The sequence below is a fragment of the Schistocerca gregaria genome, chromosome 4, assembly GCF_023897955.1.
Source record: "Schistocerca gregaria isolate iqSchGreg1 chromosome 4, iqSchGreg1.2, whole genome shotgun sequence".
Classification (NCBI taxonomy): Eukaryota; Metazoa; Arthropoda; class Insecta; order Orthoptera; family Acrididae; genus Schistocerca; species Schistocerca gregaria.
Window position 1 is genome coordinate 458,350,507 of NC_064923.1, and position 22,614 is coordinate 458,373,120.

Below are 22,614 nucleotides of genomic sequence, written 5' to 3' on the forward strand. Positions count from 1 at the left end.
CAACCTCTTTTAGGAGATTTTGGGACACTTGTTTCATAACTAGAAGTGCTCGTATTGATTTTACACTCACTCTCTGAAGCACTTAAATCGCTGTCATTCATTCCATGCTCAGACATGTTGCGCAACTAGCAACCAGACAAAAGGTAACAAGAACGAACTGTACCGACCGTTTTATTTCAATTACCACCATTATCGTTGTCATTTGTCACTACAATGGCATGTGACAGATACTATGAAAACGTATCAAAACTGTATTATAACAAGCAGAGACAGCAAACAATAAACGTTCAGTTAAAATACGCGGTTCTTCACTTACCGAAAGCCCAGTAACGGAAGTTGCTAGATCACGTAAATTCAATAAAAACCTAAATTTTGTGTGTGTGTGTGGCGTCCGGTACTCAGAAATGTCAGTGGAGAAATAACTGCGTTACGTTCTAATCCTTTCATATGCCAGAGTCTGGCTACCGTTTGGTGCAATGACAGGACAATTTCGGGTTCTTGCCCCAAACAGCCGACGTCGACAAGCCCATTCCCTGTGTCATTCTGGATTGTTCCCATGGACAGGTGTCATTCTTGAACAATACAGTCGAGCAGTTTTCAAATTATGCAACGATAGTGAAATGTCATTTTCGGCCGAAAGCGGACTTAACTGGTAATGGCTTCAATTTTTCAATTTCGCTTACTTTGCTGTGTGATTGTCCGCCTCAGGGCTTCTAATATCTACATTTCTGTACCCACAAAAGGCAGAGAGGCAGATCTAGTGCAGCACCAAATCACCAGAAATAAGACTATAAGGAGGTAAACGGTCTCCTTGTAGTCAATCAGGAGTCTATGCCCAGAGTCCATACGAACTGTGATCTAAAAGACACCGGAATGCTTGTTTTTCTTAAATAATCTGTATTTATTCATCAACATCAACTTTATTCCGTTCAAAGCTCTCCCTATCTGAGATAACACATTTGCGCTAGCGCTTTTTGCAATCTTGCAAGCACTTCTGGTACTCACTTTTCGTTATGGCGTACAGCTCCTTCAGTGATTCTGTTTTTATCTCATCAGTGTTGGCAAAACGACATCCTTTTATAGTTCTCCTCAGCCTCGAGACCAGAAAGAAGACGCCGCGGGCCCTGTCTGGCGACTACGGTGGCTGACGCACCATTATGGTTTTGGTTTTTTACCAAAACAAGCATTGAGATATGAGCGGGAGCATCATCGTGATGCAATTACCATGAGTTGTTTTGCCACAATTGTAATCGTTTTCTTCGGATTGCTTCTCACAAACGAAGCGTACCTTCCAGGTGGTATTTCTTATTGGGCGCACGACAATAACACAGGAACCCATGGTGCACTATCCCATTGTAACCGAAAACAGTTAGGAGGAGGGCCTTCACAAATGATCAAATTTATCGAATTTTTTGGGGGGCTTATCTCTTCAGGCAGTTTCCTCTGGTCTTTGGTTTCAACGTCATACCCGTATACCCATGTTTCGTTACCTGTTACAACCTTCTTTACAATCGATCGTTGTTATTCGACAATTCCTGAATGATGTCTACGCGAAGTTTTTTGTTTTAGTCGAAATTCGACAATTTCGGAACAAAGTTTGCTGCTACACGCTTCATGTCCAGAACTTCCGAAAAAATTGCTTTTCAGGAGACAAAGGATATGCAGACATCATCAACAGCCTCTGTGATGGTGATTATGCGATTTTCCACAGCCATTTTCTTTGCTTCTGCTACATTGTCGTCAGAAATGTTTATACCACTTGTAAACTCTTGCCTTACTTGTAGTAGATTCGCCAAGAGCCATTGTAAACATTTCTAATGCAGTGCTGCGCTTTATTCCATTTTTCAAGCAAAACTTAATGCAGATTCTTTGATACATCTTTTCCGAATGCCGAGCACTCGAAAACTCGTATAACCATTTCGACTTCCAACAATAAAATAAATATTCAAAACAGTGGAAAATGTAAACATATATCTGGAAAACGTATACCAACAAGACAAAAAAAACTTTATTTTTAAATCAGACCTATAAAGATCGCGAAATAAAAAAAACTCGCGTTACTTTCTGATCATATCTCATAGCGTCTCTTAATGCTGTTTACGTCCAACCCGTGGCTGGTCCACAATTCAACCGAGCGAGATGACGGAGAGTTCAGACACAGGACTTTTATTCGCGAGGCCGGCGGTTCAAATCCCCTTCCGGCCATACGGCCCAGATTGTCCACGATTTCGCTACATCGCTTTCGGCAAATGTCGACACGATTTCTTTGAAAGAGCACGGCCAGTCTCCTTTCCCATTCTACGTCGTTCCGAGGTTGTGCTGTGTCTTCAGTGGCCTCGTCGCCGATGACATGCTGAACACTAACCTTCCTCACAGCTGCTTGGAACCTGTTGTGCAGGGCTTCGAGGACTGCCTGCTGCTGGACGAGCTGCTCGCCTCCAAAGGTCAAGCCGAGGCGCTGTTCGAGTTCTCGCGCCTGCGCAGTCCTGACGCCCACGCCATCGTCGACCTCGCCATGTACAACTACATCGAGGTAAGATCCACTCGGCCGCTCCTTCACATCTAACGTTTGCAGCCAAGGTTCACACAAAGTGAATGAGGTTCCACGTCGTCACGATCTCTTAAAAGCATTTATTAACGTTGGTATTTTGGGTGAATGTATTGAGAAATAATCATTACATCTATTTAGACGCCAGCATGGAGCAAGTCTTTGATGTCCTCGACAAGTGAGTGTTAGTACAACGTGAACTGTGCCTCTCAACTGATGACAGAGATAAGTAATGTCCTTTGTTTTTACTATCAGTAATCGCAGGTCACAGGAATGTCATTGTAATCGCAACGTGTTACGTTAAAAGTTTATTGTAATGTACTTTACATCTCCGGGAGGTTACTGCCTGGGAGGGGGGGGAGAGAGATCCATATGAAAAATATTGAAAACCAACGGAAAGGTAACATTCTGAGTCATAGCGTCAAATCTCAGATCTCAGTGAAATGATTTCTGGTCAAGGGAATGTTGGGTAATATGAACAGCAGCCGAAAATGGTGCAACGGGCGTGGGATTCGTCATTAGTAGGAAGACAAGATATAAAATAAGCAACTAAGAAGACTCAAATTGTATTCCAAGTGCAGGTGGGCATACAACGATAAGAGCATTAGTCTCGTTTCTTCGTTGTCTCATTCTCCCTGTTGCCGGAATTCAAATAATGATTAGGTCATGAATTGAATGGACTACCTTATAAAGATGTAGACAGTTTTCATATGGTGGTTTGGGTCGGCTCAGAGTGCCTGCATAAATAGCCGACGTGGTTAAGGCGACTGCTCGGATCCAGCAGGAAATCGGCGTTCGAGCCCCGATACAGCTGATAACAAGGGATTCACATTCCGCGAATTAATTCCGAATAACTGAGAAGAGATATGTGACACAATTATTGTCATCGAAACTGTCAACAACCCAACGCCAACAATATCAGTTCAGGTTTACATGCGAACGTCAAAAGGAGAGTGTGAAGATACAGAGGGAGTGTATGAGGACATCTAATAGCAGAAGCAATACAAGACATAGTTATGGAAGAATTCCGGCTCTATAGCGTGAATGGCGGATGAAAAAGAGTCCTCGATTCTGAAATAAATTTCAGCTACTAAAAGCAAGTTAAGTTTTCAAGACTCAAAAGCGGTGTATCTGTAAATAGCATAGATGCACGGAGAGATACTAGCAGGGTTACGTCATGAGACAGAGATTCGAAAATCAGATATTGGATTGTAAGGCGCAGATATAGTAGAGCTACAAGGAAGGTATTTTCAAAGAAACTTTGGGCGACAGAAGAAGTGCTTCAAATGATCGACAAAACTAGAAAATACAAAAGTATTCAGAAAATGAGAAGAACACAGGACAGTACACTGACCTAACAAAAGCCATGTGATATCGTGTCGGGCCTCCTTTTGCCTGAGGTAGTGCAGTAAATTATTCGCTCGAACTGTCGAGAATGTTTTTCGGCCCAGGAACATGAAATCCATGAATGGCTGCAAATGGTCTCCAAGTAGCCGACCAACCACTTCCAATCAATGAACGGTTCAGTAGGATGAGAAACACAGAAAAGTCAAAAGAAATGCTGGTGAAATTAAAAGCAAAGGCGTCAACATCAAGCGTGAAATAGGATGTCCTCTGTTAAATACAGACGAGAGAGCGGATAAGTGGAAAGTGTACACTGAAGGGGAGCAACCATCTGCGGAGGTGAAAAAAGCTGAAATAGGTCTCGATTTGGTAACATCGAGATCCAATGTTAGAGTCATGATTTGACGGATCTCTAAGAAACTTGCGATCAAATACGGCAAAAGGGGTAGAATCACTGCTTCGTAATTTCTTTAATCATCCGGGGAAGTGGCAACAAACATATATTCAAGTTAGGGTACAAATCTAAGAGACCGGAGAACAATTTCATCCTACATTCCCAAAGATATCAAGGACAGGTAAATGCAAGAACGGTCGCGCAACAAACTTAGCAGGTCATACGTCGAAGTTCCTGATAAGAGCAATATGCAGAAGAATGGATCCTTGCACCAAACAAGCATTTCTAGCGTTGTGAATGGTAATGGAGGGAAAAATTGATGAAAACAGTGTTATATGATTTGTTGACGTAGAAAAAGTGTTAGTGTAAATTGGTGGAAGATGTCTGAAATTCTGAGAAAAACTATTCAAAAAATGGTTCAAAGGGCTCTGAGCACTATGGGACTTAACATCTATGGTCATCAGTCCCCTAGAACTTAGAACTACTTAAACCTAACTAACCTAAGGACATCACACAACACCCAGTCATCACGAGACAGAGAAAATCCCTGTCCCGCCGGGAATCGAACCCGGGAACCCGGGCGGGAAAAACTATTAAACTATCGGTAGAGAAGGGTAATGTACTATATGAAAAAGAAGCAAGGTGGAAGAATAAAAATAGAAGACCAAGGGGCAAATACTCGTATTGAAAAAAGCGTTAAGTTCAGCCTGTACACAGGATGAAAAGTAACGGAGTTTGGGATGAAATGATATGCATGATAAGATTCGATGATGACATTACCATCCTCGGTGGAAGTGAGGAAGAATTACTGGATGTACTAAATGGAATGAACAGCCTGCTGTCCATAAAATGTGGATTAAGATTAAACCCAAGAAAGACGAAAGTAATTATAAATAGCAGAAATGGGATTAAGATTAAAATTAGGACGAGGTAGGAGACTAAGTGAAGGAATTCTACTACATTGCAGGCAGAATAACGAATGACACATGAAGCGAGGAAGATATAGAGCAGAGAGTAGCAAAGTCAAAGGGAGGAAATCGTGACGGGTCACACTGAACGAGACAGAAGTCTAATTAAAAAATGAAAGGAAAAAAGGAGTCTCTATATGAGTGTCGTTTAAACGTTGAAAATACTCTTCATGAAGTGTCGCCTTATTAAGAAAACGAATGCAGATTACTAGGACACAATACAGTTTTTGTGACAACCTCACGGACTATCTGTATGTCTGACATCAGACGAAGGTAACTGTGCATTGTACTGAAAGAATGAAAGTCAACACCTATTGTGCAGATATTATTTTGCACGTCTATACTTTCAAGAGAGCAGCCAAACTCTCTGACCACTGAACTACGAAAGCGGACGGTGTTATGAAAACTCCAAAAGGAAAAGGTTATTTTCTTAAAACAATTCAGGCCATTCCGCTTTATACCCACCTGATGACCGCGATCAATTCGTTATAAAGTGGTGTCATGTGTAGTCACTAAGGCGCAAAACGTCGACTGGACACCAAAGTACATACTCTCTCCCTTTCTTTGTTGTACCGGTCCTTACTTTTTCTGTCTAATGGTCATTCCTTCGAAAGAAACTGCACTTGACAAAGACGATGCAGAGCAAGAGCCGTTGACGCCGCTGACGCGGCGCGCCTGTGTGGTTGCAGATGCGGGACCTGGTGACGCGCTCGTCGTTCCTGATCCGCAAGCGGGTGGACCTGGTGCTGCAGCGGCTGATGCCGGCCTTGTGGGTGCCGCTCTACACCAGCGTCACGTTCAGCAGCATGCGCTACCACAAGTGCCTCCAGAACAAGCACTGGCAGGACAAGGTAGGCCGCTCGCACACTGAAGCACCAGACTTATTCTCTGGTCTCCAACCATCAGGTTGGTTAGCAGCAGCTCGCCATCCACTTCTGTCTTCGGCTTTCCCTTTGAGAGCGGTGTAGGTGGTGCATCTGATATCCTTCATGATCTGCTCGATGTATTCTCTCTTTTATTCTTCCCTCCCACTGTTCCTTCAACGATATTTTTGATGATACCATCATGTCTCAGCAGACGGCCAACCCGTGTGTCTCTTCTGTGTTTGATGAGCGTCAGGAGACAAATCTGCACTTCCTTCACTCTGTGGAGCACCTCTTCGTTTGATATCTTTCCTACCCAGGAAATTTGAACATTCTGCGGCAGCACGACATCTCGAAGGCTATTATTTTATGTTTTTCCTCTTCTCCGAGTGTCCATGTCCCTAACAAAACACAGAATATGTCTGCTGTTTCTTAGACACAAGTTTTCAGATTGTGGAAGCTATTTCTCATCGGTATAGTCAATACAAATTATCGGACGATTTCATAAGACTATATTCTCACTCAAAGATAACTGAAATGGATAACCTTACCACCACTACTTCTGGGTTTTATGCAGCCTGCAACACCGTCTAAAAACCACACACGAGGTTTTCACATTCTCTACCTCGCTATGCGCAAACTATTTATCCTAAAGAAAAAATGAACTGGACCTTTTTGTAAGAAATTTAATGCAGTTAAATTTCTTATAGGAATACATTTTCGCCGAAGGCCGTAGTTTTCGAATTATTCAAGGAAAGCGTTCCAAGTTGACCTTCAAACGAGTCTTTCTTTAATAACTCGAAAACCATGGCCTCCAGCGTAAACGTATTCCAGTACAAAATTAAACTACTTCAAATTTCCTATAAAGGAGGTTCTATCCATTTTTCTCTAGGACTAATAGTTTATGTGAAGAGAACTCGCGAATATTCAAAATCTCGCGCGACATGGATGCGCTATAGCTTACATAGTTTTTGAATGCCAGTGTGAGGTAGTTTCCCAAAATGTCGAACTACAATTGTCGTGTATCAAATTGTTCGTCGTAATTTCCTCTACACTGCTGCAGCACTTTGTAGACAATGAAAATGCCTTATTCAATACAGAAAATAAATAACAATGTACGTTATTTGCGTTCTATTTCGGAAACCATTCGGAACAAGACATATGCCCACATGAAGTCTTTTGTTCAGAATCACTAATACTATCATCCATCAAAGCATGTACCTTTCCTCCTGACTCACACTGTATACATAAAGAATTTATGTATTACTACTACGTCACCTGAAATTACCCGTCCAGGAAACATCTCATGTAACATGTACATTGTTGCAATCGATGTGCGACAGGTTGCACCATACTGGTGAAACCAAACTTCTTGAGAATTCATACGATCAGTTCAGACTACAAAACTTCTCTTAACATACTGCGGTTATGTTCGCCGTCCACTGTTAATACGTTTCCAGTGCCATCTCCGAATAAGTATAGCCCAGTTACGCCTTCAGCTCAAATGCCGCACCATATAGTCACTCGTTGTGGATGTAATGGCTTCTCCATGATTAATCAAGGGTTTTACGTGTCCCATATCGCGGAATTTTCCCTGTTCACGAAGCCTCTCAACAGAAAGTGCACCCAATGAATGAACATTATTTACTTTGTGAGATTTTCTTTTGCAAGCACCCAGTGTTCTGTGCTTTTCGTGATCGCATAGCGTCAGTTCTTCTGCCACTTACATTTTATAGGCTCGAAGATGCCGATTGTCTTTCATAATTCCTTGTATGCTGGTTCTGGGATTATACATTTGCTGTGAACGTCAGCGAATACTGTGAACGTCAGCGAATAGTTTTCACCAAACTTACAGCAACATTATCACTCTCGATGACGGTGTTACCGCAGACCGACTAACACGAAGGCTCGCTGTGGTTTTAATGTACACAACTAAATCGAGTTTCTTAAAATTAGCAGTCATTCTCATCATAATCAACTTATTCAGTCCATTACAGTGGCCAAACATTCCACGGCTTTCGTGGACAATCTCTGCACGGCATTCACCATATTTGTACTAATTTTTCATTACGATGACATGCTCTTCTGACACGAATCACTCCATCACTAACCACAAAGAGAACAGGTCAAAATATGCCGTGTTCAGTCTTTTTTCAGTGGCGGCCTGTTATCATAAGTTAATGCTCTACAGCACATTGTAAAATTATGCCATTTCGTTTCGAGTGCGAGCCGAAAACCACACTAAGATTACACCATTTATCTCCAAATGCATGCTGGTATGCAAATAAAATGGACTAAAACATGTTTTGTAGCGCTCTCTCCGCGATAACTAGAAACCATTGTCGATTGCTGAAATGACAGTCGGCCGTAGTACGATCAACTCAGAGAAGGGGCGCAACTGTTTGTTTTTTACTGTGCATGCTCTGATGTGAAGTCATTCCTTCTGGAACTATGAGTGGTACGTTGCTCACACCACCAGGTCACCATTTTTCTTCGAAATTAAACGTAGCATATTGTACAAGCGTAGAATACGAGCACTTTTCAAAGATCGTTGTCGTGATGGCACAGTGGGTGAGCGGTCTGAAGTATACATGGGTAATTTGCACTCCTGGGTTCAATTCCTGCAGATACCAACATTTTTTTTCATTTCTCCCAATGTTGAAATTATAAAATTTAAAAATAACATTTTACTTTGTATATGTAAAATTAATACATTTGATTTAGTTACGATTACTACCCGTGGAAGTCAAAAGGCTATAGGCTAGACAGTGGTGAAACAAGCCAGTATATGAGGAAACTTAGTATGAAAGTGGTTTCTGTAGATGATTTGCTAGAAAGAGCCTTTTACGGTAGATCTTTAGAGGAGAAAGTGAGATTTAAAAAGTTAGGGAGATGTACTTCAAATGTAAATCTAACAGAGGGGCCTGGGACGAGGCTTACTGAGTTGGCTTACGTAACAATGAAAATTTCGAAATACTTGCAAAAGATTTTAATCAGCTTCTTAATTGCCCGTAACCAATGCATGAGCTTGAATACTCGAACACTCACGAAAATCCAGACGAAGGTATACCCCCAACTACCAAAGAAATTGAAGAAGTTATTAAAATCTTATAACGCTAGCAGAGAAGACTATCAAAGCACTACTTCTGAAATGTCTCTACAAAAACTTAAAAATTGAGATAAAATTTATCTCTGAGAAAATATGGAGAACAGAAAAACTGCCAGGAAAGTGGAAGGTAGCTTTGATACATCCACTAAAGTAGAAAGGTAATAAACAGGATGTTAAAAACGACAGAGTAATTTACTTTAAACCAGTTGCACGTAACATATTTTGCAAGATATGCTAAACAGCGTAGAAAGATCACTGGGGAGTAATTTAAATGAATGTCAAGGTGGCTTAAAGAAGGACACATAATGTTCTGAACAAATATTTGATCTAAAGTCAATCTTTTCCACAGATTACTGACTTTAAAAGGTCAGAATTTTTCTTTTAAGCTTCATGTAGTGTATTGTGAAAGCATAGAATATGAGAGATATTTAAAGGGCCGTTGTCATCTCTCGTACGTGGATGACTGGTCTAAAGTATAAACTGGTAATTTTCAAACATGGGTTCGACTCTCACAGATAACGATTTCTTTTTTATTTTACTCCTTATAATATTAAACTATTATTACAAAATTTTAATATATTTAAACAGATCAGTTTATATAAGTAATATTAACATACTTGGTTTAGTTACGATTTGTACCGCTGTAAGTCAAACTCCTATTAGCCACTACACAGCAGCACAATAATATAATTTCGCATGAGCTACCACTGTCAGAGTTGCTGAATTACTAGTACAGAAATTGTTGGCGTTTTCAAAATTTCCTTCTTTATGGGACATCTTCAGGTAGGAAGAGACTACAGTTACCTCTGGCTCTGAAGACAGCATTTTGGTACAGACAGCGAACTGCAGACCAGCGTAGTGAGTAGTCGGAAAGCACGGTCGGCTGCTTTCTATGACGAGGGTATTGGAAAACTAGAAAGTTTGTACAACCTTCATTTGGAATTGAAGAGGAGATATCTAGAATGGTTTCATGATGTCTGAGGGGAAGGTGTGTAAAGATGTAACGAAAGTGAGACGTCGTGGCAGAGGCGCAGCAAATAATTTGTATGCTGTATATTAAGAGGGCTATAAGGAAAGTAAAGTGCGATCGGGCGCGAAACGGGAACCACAGTGAAAATCCAATGAGGCTTTGTTCAAATGTATTGAGAAGTATCTCTAATATGCCCGATGATCGCGTCACGTCGCTCTTTTCATTTCTGGCTAAACAGTGGGCACGTGAAGTTCCCTAGAAAATAGTGCCTCCCGCCAAGTATGAGTGCCTGGTGAGAAATTTGGTTTGATATTATCCAGCCGACATAACAAAACTGTCATGTGTGTCTCCTTCTTTATGACAATTCTCGGCCACACTCAGAGGCAATGAAGAAGCTCTCACAGGGTTTTTGATGGTAAGTGTTTGATTACCTACAGTGCAGTACGTAATTCGCTTGAGTTTCATCTCTGCTCACATGAACATCTGACTTTGAAGACAGCATTTTGGTACAGACAGCGAACTGCAGACCAGCGTAGTGAATAGTCGGAAAGCACGGTCGGCTGCTTTCTGTGGCGAGGGTATGGAAAGCTAGACAGTTTGTACAACCCTACGACAGATGTTAAGTCGGAGCGGCGTCTTTCTAGAGAAGTAGCTGGAAGGTGTAGTAATTGTTGCAAATAAAAAAATTTTGATTTTCACAGTGGTTTCCATTTCGCGACCAGTCGGACCTCACTTTCCGAAGAGACCTCTTATTAGAATGGCGGCGTCTCTTCTAAACGAGCTTGATATCTAACGTTACGAATGGGGAATTCATCTTCCTCTTTTTCTCTCCTATTTTTTTAGTTTATTAAAATATCGACCCTGTTTAGACCTAGCCAGTCGACAGCAGGCCGCTGGCAGAGAGGTATTACAGTAACTTGTATCTGCGCTGTTCGTTCCCACCAGGTGATGCAGAGGGTGGGGACGGGCGCGACGGTGGTGGCGGTGGCGGCAGCGGCTGCGCTCGTCTGGGGCGGAGTCCGGCTGCTGCTGCAGGAGGCCGGACCCCTGCGCTGGCTGCCACAGCTCGCCTGAGACACTTTACGGCGTCCTCCCCATTGTGCGCCATATCACACATACCACACGCTTACTAACGTTGATCTCTAACACTCCTTCCTGCATTTATATTTTTATGTTTGTATCTATATTAAAGGCAAAATATAGTTATGTTCTTTCTGTTTTATATCTACATTTCTGTATTTATAATTCACGAAAATAAATGTTTATGTCTTGCCAAATTTGTTTTTTATTGTCGCACACATACACTGAGGTGACAAAAGTCACGGTATAGCGATATGTAACATGTACAGATGGCAGTGGGATAGCGTAGACGAGGTATGAAAGGGGCCGTGCATTGGCGGAGCTGTCCTTTGTACGCAAGGAATTCATGTGGAAAGGTGATTATAGTTGCACGACTGGAATTAACAGACTTTGAAGTCGGATCGATAGTTGGAGCTAGACAAATGGGATATTTCATTTCGGAAAATCGTTAGGGAACTCAGTATTCCAAGGTCCACTGTGTCCAGAGTGTTACGAGGACAACAAATTTCTGGCATTACCTCTCACCACGAACAACGGTATCGACCGACTGCCTTCACTTAACGACCGATAGCAGCGGCTTTTGCGTGGACTTGTCAGTGCTAACAGACGAACACCGCTGCTTGAAATAACCGCAGAAATCAATGTTGGACGGAAGACGAACGTATCCGTTAGGACAGTGCGGCGAAATGTGGTGTTAATGGACTATGGGAGCAAACGACCGACGCGAGTGCCTTTTCTAACAGCACGACATCGCCTGCAGCGCCTCTCCTGTGCTCGTGACCACATCGATTGGACCCTGAACGATTGAAAGACCGTGGCCTGGTCAGATGAGTCCAGATTTCAGTTGGTAAGAGCTGATGGTAGGCCTCGAGTCTGGCGTAGCCCCCACGTATCAATGGATCGTAACTGTCAGCAAAAGCACTCCGTCTTCAGACCACAAGTGGCCCACTGGGACCATCCGACCGCCGTGTCATTCTCAGCTGAGGATGCGGATAGGAGGGGCGTGCGGTCAGCACATCACTCTCTCGGTCGTTATGATGGTTTTCTTTGACCTGAGCTGCTACTGTTCGGTCGAGTAGCTTCTCAATTGGCATCACGAGACTGAGTGCACCACGATAAACTGTCAGCAAGGCACTGTGAAATTTGCTGGTGCCTCCGTAATAGTGTGGCTGTGTTTCCTTGTGATTGACTGGATCCTCTGGTCCAACTGAATCGCTTATTGACTGTAAACGGTTCTGTTCGGCTACTTGCAGCCATTCGTGGACTTCATGTTCACAGACAACGATGGAATTTTATGGACGACAATGCGCCATGTCACCGAGCCACAGTTGTTCGCGACTGGTTTGAAGAACATTCTGTACACTGCGAGTGAGGTAGTTTACCACCCAGTTCGACCGACATGAATCCCGTCGAACAATTATGGTTCATAATCGTGCGCTCAGTTCGTGCACAAAATACTGTACTGGAAACACTGTCGCAGTTAAATACGGCGATAAATGTAGCATGGCTCAGCATTTCTGCGGAGGACTTCCAACGACTTGTTAAGTCCATGTTACGCCGAGTTGCTGTACAGCGACGGGCGATAGGAGGTCCGACACCATAATAGGAGGCATCCCGTCGTTATCACCTCGTTGTGTTTTCGAACCTGCTGTACACAAACTACACTGTCTGGTTAAAAATATCCAGTCATCCCTATGCAATGCGGAATTGACAAATAGGTGTCACGAGAGGCGGGCGCGAAAGTATAAAAGGGCTGGGGTTTATTACGTTGTCAGTGGAGAAGCAGTAACAGCAGACTGTGTAGGACAGGAGAGCTCAGCGACTTCGAACGTGTACTAGTCGTCACTGGACATCACCTGCATAACAAAACGCTCAGGCACACTCCAACCCTTTTAATCCCTCCCAAGTCGACTGATGGCAAAGTAAGTACGAAGTGAAAACGCGAAGGAGCAACTACGGCTAAACCAAGGCCAAGCAGACCTCATATAATAACGAGCAGGGACTGTCTAGTATTACCAAATGTCATTCTAAGAAATCGCATGGCATCAGGAAAAGGAGTCGCCTGCGAATTTCTAAATGGTACCAACGGGGCAGCTACAACAACGACTGTTTTCGTAGGGAGTCAGTAAGACTTGGTTGAAATGGTCGATCACCTCCTCATAAGCCACACATGTCCGTAGTCGATGCTAAGTGATGCTCGACCGTGTCTAAGGAGCGACGCCAGTGGACCATGGATGGCTGGAAACGTGTGACTTGGAGTGATGAATCAGGCTACAGCCTGTTGTAATCCGATGGGAGGTTTGTATTAGCGAATGCTTAGAAAACGTCACCTGCCATCAATGTAGCGTCAGCAGTGAAGTAAGAATGAAGTGGTGTTACGGTATGGACGTGATTTTTTTTTTTTTGTATTTTAGTAGTGGTCCTCTTATTACCCTTCAGAAAATTCTAAATGCGCAATAGAGTGAAAACGTTTTATTGCATTGTGTACTACGAGCAGAAGAGGAAGCGTACGCAGACGATTACTGTTTCTGTCAGCATAACAACGCGCCCTGGCGTAAAGTATCATCTGTGAGGCAATGATTTGTGGGCAATAACATTCCTTAAATCCACTGGGCTGCCCAGTCCCGACGTGAGCTCAATGAGACACGTTTGGGATGAGTACGTCAGCTCCGCTCCAGATCCCAGTATACAACATCTCTATCTTCTATGGTTACGGTTCTCAAGGAAGGATGAACAGCCTCCTTTTCACAGACTAAGAAGATCGGTAAAGGTGTCCCCAGCAGATTTCAAGTCGTCCTAAAAGCGATTGGTGAAAACTTCCAATGTTCGCGTAAATTAATAGGTGTCAGGATTCTTTTGCCAAGATGTGGAACTTTCTTTTGTTGAAATTGTAGACATTTGCCTTCTAACTGTTTTGTTTATGAAAAAATGTCATAATTAACGAGACATGGAAATCAAGAAAACAATACGAACCGTCTTAGAACAGTTTTCAGTTTAGAAACGTGTTTTGGAGGGATCCTCTCTACCAAGCAGCCATAACAAAACTGGGATGCTCAAGCAGATTTTAATAGTAGAGCTGACTGTGCAAGCAAGTGATGACTAAAGCCCATTTTCTTTAAAGTGTTGTCGTCTGAATGTCAGTCATAATTGATACTATGCCACCTGCAACATAACGAACAAAATGAAATTAATTTACTCTCTAACTTATATGTGGTTCATGGTGTGGGTTCCTATAGTCGTGTCCTAGTTCATGAGCCACGGGCAACGTGTGAGTGGCCAAGTAAGTGGTCCCGACAGTCGGGATACCAGTTACTTTGGAATAAGGCTCGGCATCTCGGACATATTCTGAGACGTGGTCACCTTTGTGCTCATACGGCAAAGACTACCAAATCCACCAGTTAGTCCCTCAACCGTGAGGGGTAAAACTCAATGGGACTCGGGGCAAGTAAGGCCAGCAACCTGCTTCCCCGATACTTTAAATATGATGCTGGCAACAAACAGAGCAAAATGCCTCGGACCTTTGGAAGTGACGGAGTCCCACCTCTAACTGACAAACCAGGGACTTCTAAGATACGACTTGGCAAACAAATTGTAATGAGATGGGGAGCTATTAATATCAATGGGGGCTGCTCTGGGAAGAAGGTAGAGCTGGCAGAGGCTGCAAGTAAGATGGGGCTGGACGTTTTAGCTGTTAGTGACATTCAAGTAAGGGGTGAGAAAGAAGAGGAAGTGGGAGAATACAAGGTCTACCTGTCAGGAGTCAAAGCAGGAATAGCACAATGGGGTGTAGGGCTTTACATCAGGAAAGAAATGGAACCCAGCGTAGTTGCAGTAAGGTATGTAAACGAACGACTGATGTGGATAGATTTGACAGTGTCTAGCAAGAAAATTATGATTGTATCAGTATATTCGTATTGTGAAGGGACAAATCAAGATAAGATGGATAGTTTTTATGAGGCACTCAGTGATGTAGTTGTTAGAGTAAAGGACAAGGACAGTGTTCTGCTCATGGCTGATTTTAATGCCAGGATTGGAAAGCGAACAGAAGGGTATGAAAAGGTTATGGGTAAATTTGGAGAGGATATGGAGGCCAACAGGAACGGGAAACAACTCTTGGATTTCTGTGCCAGTATGGGCTTAGTAATCACAAACTCCTTTTTTAAACATAAGAACGTTCACCGGTATACTTGGGAAGGCAGGTGAACCAGATCTGTCATTGACTATATAATAACAGATCAGGAATTCAGGAAGGCTGTGAGGGACACACGTGTATTCAGGGGATTCTTTGATGACACTGATCATTATTTAATCTGTAGTGAAATTGGGATTGTGAGGCCGAAAATGCAGGAGGTCAGGTCCATATGTAGGAGGACAAGAGTGGAGAAACTTCAGGATAAGGAAGTCAGGCATAAGTACATAACAGCGATCTCAGAAAGGTATCAGTTAGTTGAATGTAGTCAATTACAGTCATTGGAAAAGGAATGGACAAGGTACAGAGGCACAGTACTAGAAGTGGCTAAAGAATGTCTTGGAACAGGAGTGTGTAAAAGTAGGACGAAGCAAACAGCTTGGTGGAATGACACACTCAAGGCAGCCTGTAAAAGGAAAAAGAAGGCGTATCAAAAATGGCTACATACTAGAACTCAGGTAGACAGAGAAAGTTATGTTGAAGAAAGAAACAAAGCCAAACAGATAATTGCAGCATCCAAGAAGAAATCTTGGGAAGACTTTGGAAACAGGTTGGAGACTATGGGTCAAGCTGCTGGAAAACCATTCTGGAGTGTTATTAGCAGTCTTCGAAAGGGAGGTAAGAAGGAAATGACAAGTATTTTGGACAGGTCAGGAAAACTGCTGATGAATCCTGTGGATGTCTTGGGCAGATGGAGGGAATATTTTGAAGAGTTGCTCAATGTAGGTGAAAATACGATCAGCATTGTTTCAGATTTCGAGATAGAATGGGATAGGAATGATGATGGAAATAGGATCACATTTGAGAAAGTGGAGAAAATGGTCAATAGATTGCAGTGCAATAAAGCAGCTGGGGTGGACGAAATTAAGTCGGAACTCATCAAATACAGTGTAACGTCAGGTCTTAAATGGCAACACAGGATAATTGAAACGGCCTGGGAGTCAGTACAGGTTCCATCAGACTGGACAAAAGCAGTAATCACACCAATCTTTAAACATGGAAACAGAAAAGATTGTAACAACTACAGAGGTATCTCTTTAATCAGCGTTATGGGTAAAATCGTCTCAGGTATTGTTGAAAGGAAAGTGCGAGTATTAGTTGAGGACCAATTGGATGAAAATCAAAGTGGGTTTAGGCCTCTTAGAGGTTGTCAGGACCAGATCTTTAGCTTACGGCAAATAATGGAGAAGTGTTATGAGTGGAACAGGGAACTGTATCTATGCTTTATAGATCTAGAAAAGGCATATGACCGGGTTCCTAGGAGGAAGTTATTGTCTGCTCTACGAGATTATGGAATAGGAGGCAAACTTTTGTAAGCAATTAAAGCTCTTTATATGGATAGTCAGGCAGCATTTGGAATTGACGGTAAATTGAGTTCATGGTTCAGAGTAGTTTCAGGGGTAAGACAAGGCTGCAACCTGTCTCCACTGTTGTTCATATTATTTATGGATCATATGTTGAAAACTATAGACTGGCTGGGTGAGATTAAGATATGTGAACACAAAATAAGCAGTCTTGCATATGCGGATGACTTAGTTGTGATGGCAGATTCGATTGAAAGTTTACAAAGTGATATTTCAGAGCTAGATCAGAAATGTAAGGACTATGGTATGAAGATTATCATCTCCAAAACGAAAGTAATGTCAGTGGGAAAGAAATATAAACGGATTGAGTGCCAAATAGGAGGAACAAAGTTAGAAGATGTGGACAGTTTCAAGTACTTAGGATGCATATTCTCACAGGGTGGCAACATAGTGAAAGAACTGGAAGCGAGGTGTAGCAAAGCTAATGCAGTGAGCGCTCAGTTACGATCTACTCTCTTCTGCAAGAAGGAAGTCAGTACCAAGACTAAGTTATCTGTGCACCGTTCAATCTTTCGAACAACTTTGTTGTATGGGAGCGAAAGCTGGGTGGATTCAGGTTACCTTATCAACAAGGTTGAGGTTACGGATATGAAAGTAGCTAGGATGATTGCAGGTACTAGTAGATGAGAACAATGGTAGAAGGGTGTCCACAATGAGGAAATCAAAGAAAAACTGGGAATGAACTCTATAGATGTAGCAATCAGGATGAACAGGCTTAGATGGTGGGGTCATGTTACACGCATGGGAGAAGCAAGGTTACCCAAGAGACTCATGGGTTCAGCAGTAGACGGTAGGAGGAGTCGGGGCAGACCAAGGAGAAGGTACCTGGATTCAGTTAAGAATGATTTTGAAGTAATAGGTTTAACATCAGAAGAGGCACCAATGTTAGCAGTGAATAGGGGACCATGGAGGAATTTTATAAGGGGGCTATGCTCCAGACTGAACGCTGAAAGGCATAATCAGTCTTAAATGATGATGATCTAACTTATATGCTTGGTCGATCAGCCAAACAGATCAACATTTATGAAGACATAAAACCCAAAAACTATGAAATTATTATTTGGAAACTCCCGGTAGGAATATCAACAGTGTAGGAAAAGAGAGATTGCTACATACCGTAAAGAAGACACGTGAAGTTGCAAACAGGCACAATTAAAAGACACGTACATAAAGTTTTCGGCCACAACCTTCATTAGTAAAAGAGGACACACACCTTTTACCACACACAAGCAAGCGCACCTCACACATGCACGACCGCCAACTTCAGTACCTCGGGCCGGAATAGGCGGTCGTGTGTGCTTGAGGTGCGCCTGCTTGTGTGTGGTGCAAGGTGTGAGTCCTCTTTTTTTTTACTGATGAAAGTTGTGGCCAAAAGCTTTATGAGTGTGTATTTTAATTTTGCCTACCTGCAACTTGACGTGTCTCCATTACAGTAAGTAGCAGTCTATCTCTTCCTACATTGTTGATATTATTATTTGGTGGCATTAAATGTATTTATATTGTTGTGATCCAGCAAGTCGCCTGCGACTGCTGGTGACATGATAAACCATGTCCATTCATGCTGCACTGAATGTTGTATTGGTTCTTAGATCTTTTATGGGCCTTCCGAGTGCTTTCTTTGATGTCATCTATCCACTTTCGCCTAAGTTTCGCTCTAAGTCTTTGAACTTCGTTTTTTGCAAGGATCACACCTTATTCTACTGAGTATCCTCTTCTCATGATATCACTAAAGGGCGGTACCTTAATGTCATTTGGAGTATTTTGTTCTTCTGGAATTGTTTTATTCTTTACTTTTTCGGTCCACAAAATGTTCAGGCTCCTGCTCCAAACCCAATCTGAAAAGAATCGAGTTCCTTGCGATCCACCTTTTTCATTGTTCACGACTCTCATCCTTACAAACTTAGGGGAATGATCACAGTTGCAACCATTTGTATTTTAGCCAGATGTGACAGTTTCCTTTTTTCTAAGTCCGCCGCTGTGGCCGAGCGGTTCTAGGCGCTTCAGTCCGGAACTGCGCTGCTGCTACGGTCGCAGGTTCGCATCCTGCCTCGGGCATGGATGTTTGTGTTGTCCTTAGGTTAGTTAGGTTTAAGTAGTTCCAAGCCTAGGGAGCTGATGACCTCAGATGTTAAGTCCTATAGTGCTTAGAGGGATTTGAACCATCTGAACCTTTCCTCTAGAAACTTGCGTTGTTTTTCCAACTTATACTCTTCTTATTTCATCAGTGCTGGAGATCCTTTTTGCTATCGTACGTTCTAAAAATACATTTATTGACTTCATCTGCATCTATGTGGCTACTCTGCAAATCACATTTAAGTAATTGGCTGAGGGTTCACTGAACAACCTTCTTCAATAGTTTTTCAGTCTATCACTACATTAGTTTTCATTCCTGTTGCCAAAGTTATTTTGTTCGTGTTTTTCCCAGCTTACTTTTAATGTCTTCTTCGCTGACTGTTATAAGTGTTGTATCACTCGCATATCTGAAGTTACTCATCAGACACATCATACACTCCTGGAAATTGAAATAAGAACACCGTGAATTCATTGTCCCAGGAAGGGGAAACTTTATTGACACATTCCTGGGGTCAGATACATCACATGATCACACTGACAGAACCACAGGCACATAGACACAGACAACAGAGCATGCACAATGTCGGCACTAGTACAGTGTATATCCACCTTTCGCACCAATGCAGGCTGCTATTCTCCCATGGAGACGATCGTAGAGATGCTGGATGTAGTCCTGTGGAACGGCTTGCCATGCCATTTCCACCTGGCGCCTCAGTTGGACCAGCGTTCGTGCTGGACGTGCAGACCGCGTGAGACGACGCTTCATCCAGTCCCAAACATGCTCAATGGGGGACAGATCCGGAGATCTTGCTGGCCAGTGTAGTTGACTTACACCTTCTAGAGCACGTTGGGTGGCACGGGATACATGCGGACGTGCATTTTCCTGTTGGAACAGCAAGTTCCCTTGCCGGTCTAGGAATGGTAGAACGATGGGTTCGATGACGGTTTGGATGTACAGTGCACTATTCAGTGTCCCCTAGACGATCACCAGAGGTGTACGGCCTGTGTAGGAGATCGCTCCCCACACCATGATGCCGGGCGTTGGCCCTGTGTGCCTCGGTCGTATGCAGTCCTGATTGTGGCGCTCACCTGCACGTCGCCAAACACGCATACGACCATCATTGGCACCAAGGCAGAAGCGACTCTCATCGCTGAAGACGACACGTCTCCATTCGTCCCTCCATTCACGCCTGTCGCGACACCACTGGAGGCGGGCTGCACGATGTTGGGGCGTGAGCGGAAGACGGCCTAACGGTGTGCGGGACCGTAGCCCAGCTTCATGGAGACGGTTGCGAATGGCCCTTGCCGATACCCCAGGAGCAACAGTGTCCCTAATTTGCTGGGAAGTGGCGGTGCGGTCCCCTACGGCACTGCGTAGGATCCTACGGTCTTGGCGTGCATCCGTGCGTCGCTGCGGTCCGGTCCCAGGTCGACGGGCACGTGCACCTTCCGCCGACCACTGGCGACAACATCGATGTACTGTGGAGACCTCACGCCCCACGTGTTGAGCAATTCGGCGGTACGTCCACCCGGCCTCCCGCATGCCCACTATACGCCCTCGCTCAAAGTCCGTCAACTGCACATACGGTTCACGTTCACGCTGTCGCGGCATGCTACCAGTGTTAAAGACTGCGATGGAGCTCCGTATGCCACGGCAAACTGGCTGACACTGACGGCGGCGGTGCACAAATGCTGCGCAGCTAGCGCCATTCGACGGCCAACACCGCGGTTCCTGATGTGTCCGCTGTGCCGTGCGTGTGATCATTGCTTGTACAGCCCTCTCGCAGTGTCCGGAGCAAGTATGGTGGGTCTGACACACCGGTGTCAATGTGTTCTTTTTTCCATTTCCAGGAGTGTATTTTAAAAGCAGTTTACATATCTGTTAGACCTGCAGTTTGCACTACACACACTACATAAACTGAAACGAAACGGAAATAGTATTCGTTCCTGTCTGATTCATTTTCCTATCCCAAGAGTTTCTGTATATTCCTGCTGTTTTTCTATAGTTGCTTCTTGGATTTTGTACAGATTTCTAGTAGCTGTATAAGGTGCACTGGAATTCCCATAAAATCTAGTCCTTCCTCACGTTTTTGAATGGCTTACAGAGTCAAATGCTTTGCTGCAGTGTATGAAGCACATGAATAAGTCGTGTCGATATTTTCTGAGGTTTTACTACATCTGCTTTTGTTGATATTCTCTGAGTTTCTTCTGCATCTGCTATTTGGTCCCTCGTGCCTCTACCCTTTCTTAACCGTGCCTGTTCCCTTGAAAACTCTCTGTGGATATGTTTTTTTAGTCGGTTATCGATTATTTTTAGGAGACTCTTGCTACCATGCAGTAGAAAAGCTGTTGTTCTATAATTTTACTGTGTTGGGTTCTCTTTTTGCAGGGTTTAGTTACCCATAGATATACAACACAAATATTAATCGATGATAGCTCCATACGCGCAGTCTTTTGCTGTAGCTGTGCTGCTGGTACAATTTTCCAACTCACGAGTGATCCCTTTCCCTAATTTTAGCGATTTTTTATAAAGACTCTTGGGAATACTAGACATTTCCTTCCTGACATGTGATTTCATGGACACACAAATGCTCTACCTTACGAGAAAAAACTAGCTGCATTACCGTTACAACTGTCGTAAAAATATAAATGAAACTGTAAAAAGCACTTCCATCCAATGCTATATTCAGATGCCACGTTTGCTACAGTTCTAAGCCGTGAGATCCATTCACAGATAATGGTAGGCTACCGTGCACGCCATATAATGGTGAATGGACGGTTCACCCACTTCGAATCAAAAATGTTTGTTATACGCAAAATTTCAATCTAACAATTTTGTAATCTGCATTCATGTGAGCGTGTGTGTACTGTTCTACAAGCTTGTGGCTAAGTTACAATAAATGAACGAGAAACACTTACAATTTTGCGGTGCGCTTTGTTGGTGCAGTACGAAAAGACAGTGAAGATGAACGACAGTGATCTCAGTTTGTCTCTGCCAGTGTGGCCCCTGAGAGCGACATTGAGTTTTATTTTTAAACAATATTTTTTACACAGCATTGAAGGCCAGGATGGTTGACGGCGCAGGAGGTACGAAGAATCAGTTCCTCTACTATCGTGGACTCATAACTACAGTGGTAACAGCAATCAGAATGCATACGTGTAAAGCAGGCAGTGTCCTTGTGGCGTGCGATGACCCTGGGAGCTAGTGCTTAGTCATCCAGCTTGCGGCAGCAGAAGACGGCCCCCAGCACACTGGCGGCGGGCCGAAAAGGCGGCCGTAGCGAAGGAGCGATGTAAGTGCCTAGGCGGGCTACACACGGCTGTGCCAGGCCTGCAAGCAGCGGCGCAGCGGCGGCAGACGCGAGCGACGGTCGCCCATCCCGGAAGTGTAAGAACGGAAAGAAAGCCGATAGTCGGCATGCCGACTCGCCGCGCCGTGGAGCGTAGCTACACCGGCCTACGGGTGCGCACGGAAAACGCAGCTTATCCTGCTAGTCAAGGTGCAGCAATCCCATAACGAGTAGAGCGTCACTCGAACTCTGTGAACTCTGCAGTCGTCCTTATAGCTTTAGGCACCAGATTCATGGAGCAGCGTCCATTACCTCGCTAATCACACGTCGCATTTAAGGAAGACACCACACAAAATTCGAAAAGTTTGCATTGAAAAATATGGATCACTATGATTTTGCCTTTGGTGCGGTCTAAAGCACGG

General features: G+C 43.5%; 1 protein-coding gene across 1 annotated transcript in view; it reads left to right on the top strand.

Annotated features, from left to right (window-relative positions):
* Positions 1-11,418, top strand: part of LOC126267269 (kynurenine 3-monooxygenase) — a 164,403-nt gene extending 152,985 nt beyond the window's left edge. Inside the window, exons 9-11 of the mRNA XM_049972335.1 lie at positions 2,399-2,533; positions 5,944-6,105; positions 11,142-11,418. Of these exons, the coding sequence (XP_049828292.1) occupies positions 2,399-2,533; positions 5,944-6,105; positions 11,142-11,270 (426 nt within the window). The 3' untranslated portion in view covers positions 11,271-11,418. The remainder of the gene's footprint in view (positions 1-2,398; positions 2,534-5,943; positions 6,106-11,141) is intronic.
* The last annotated feature ends 11,196 nt before the right edge of the window (positions 11,419-22,614 follow it).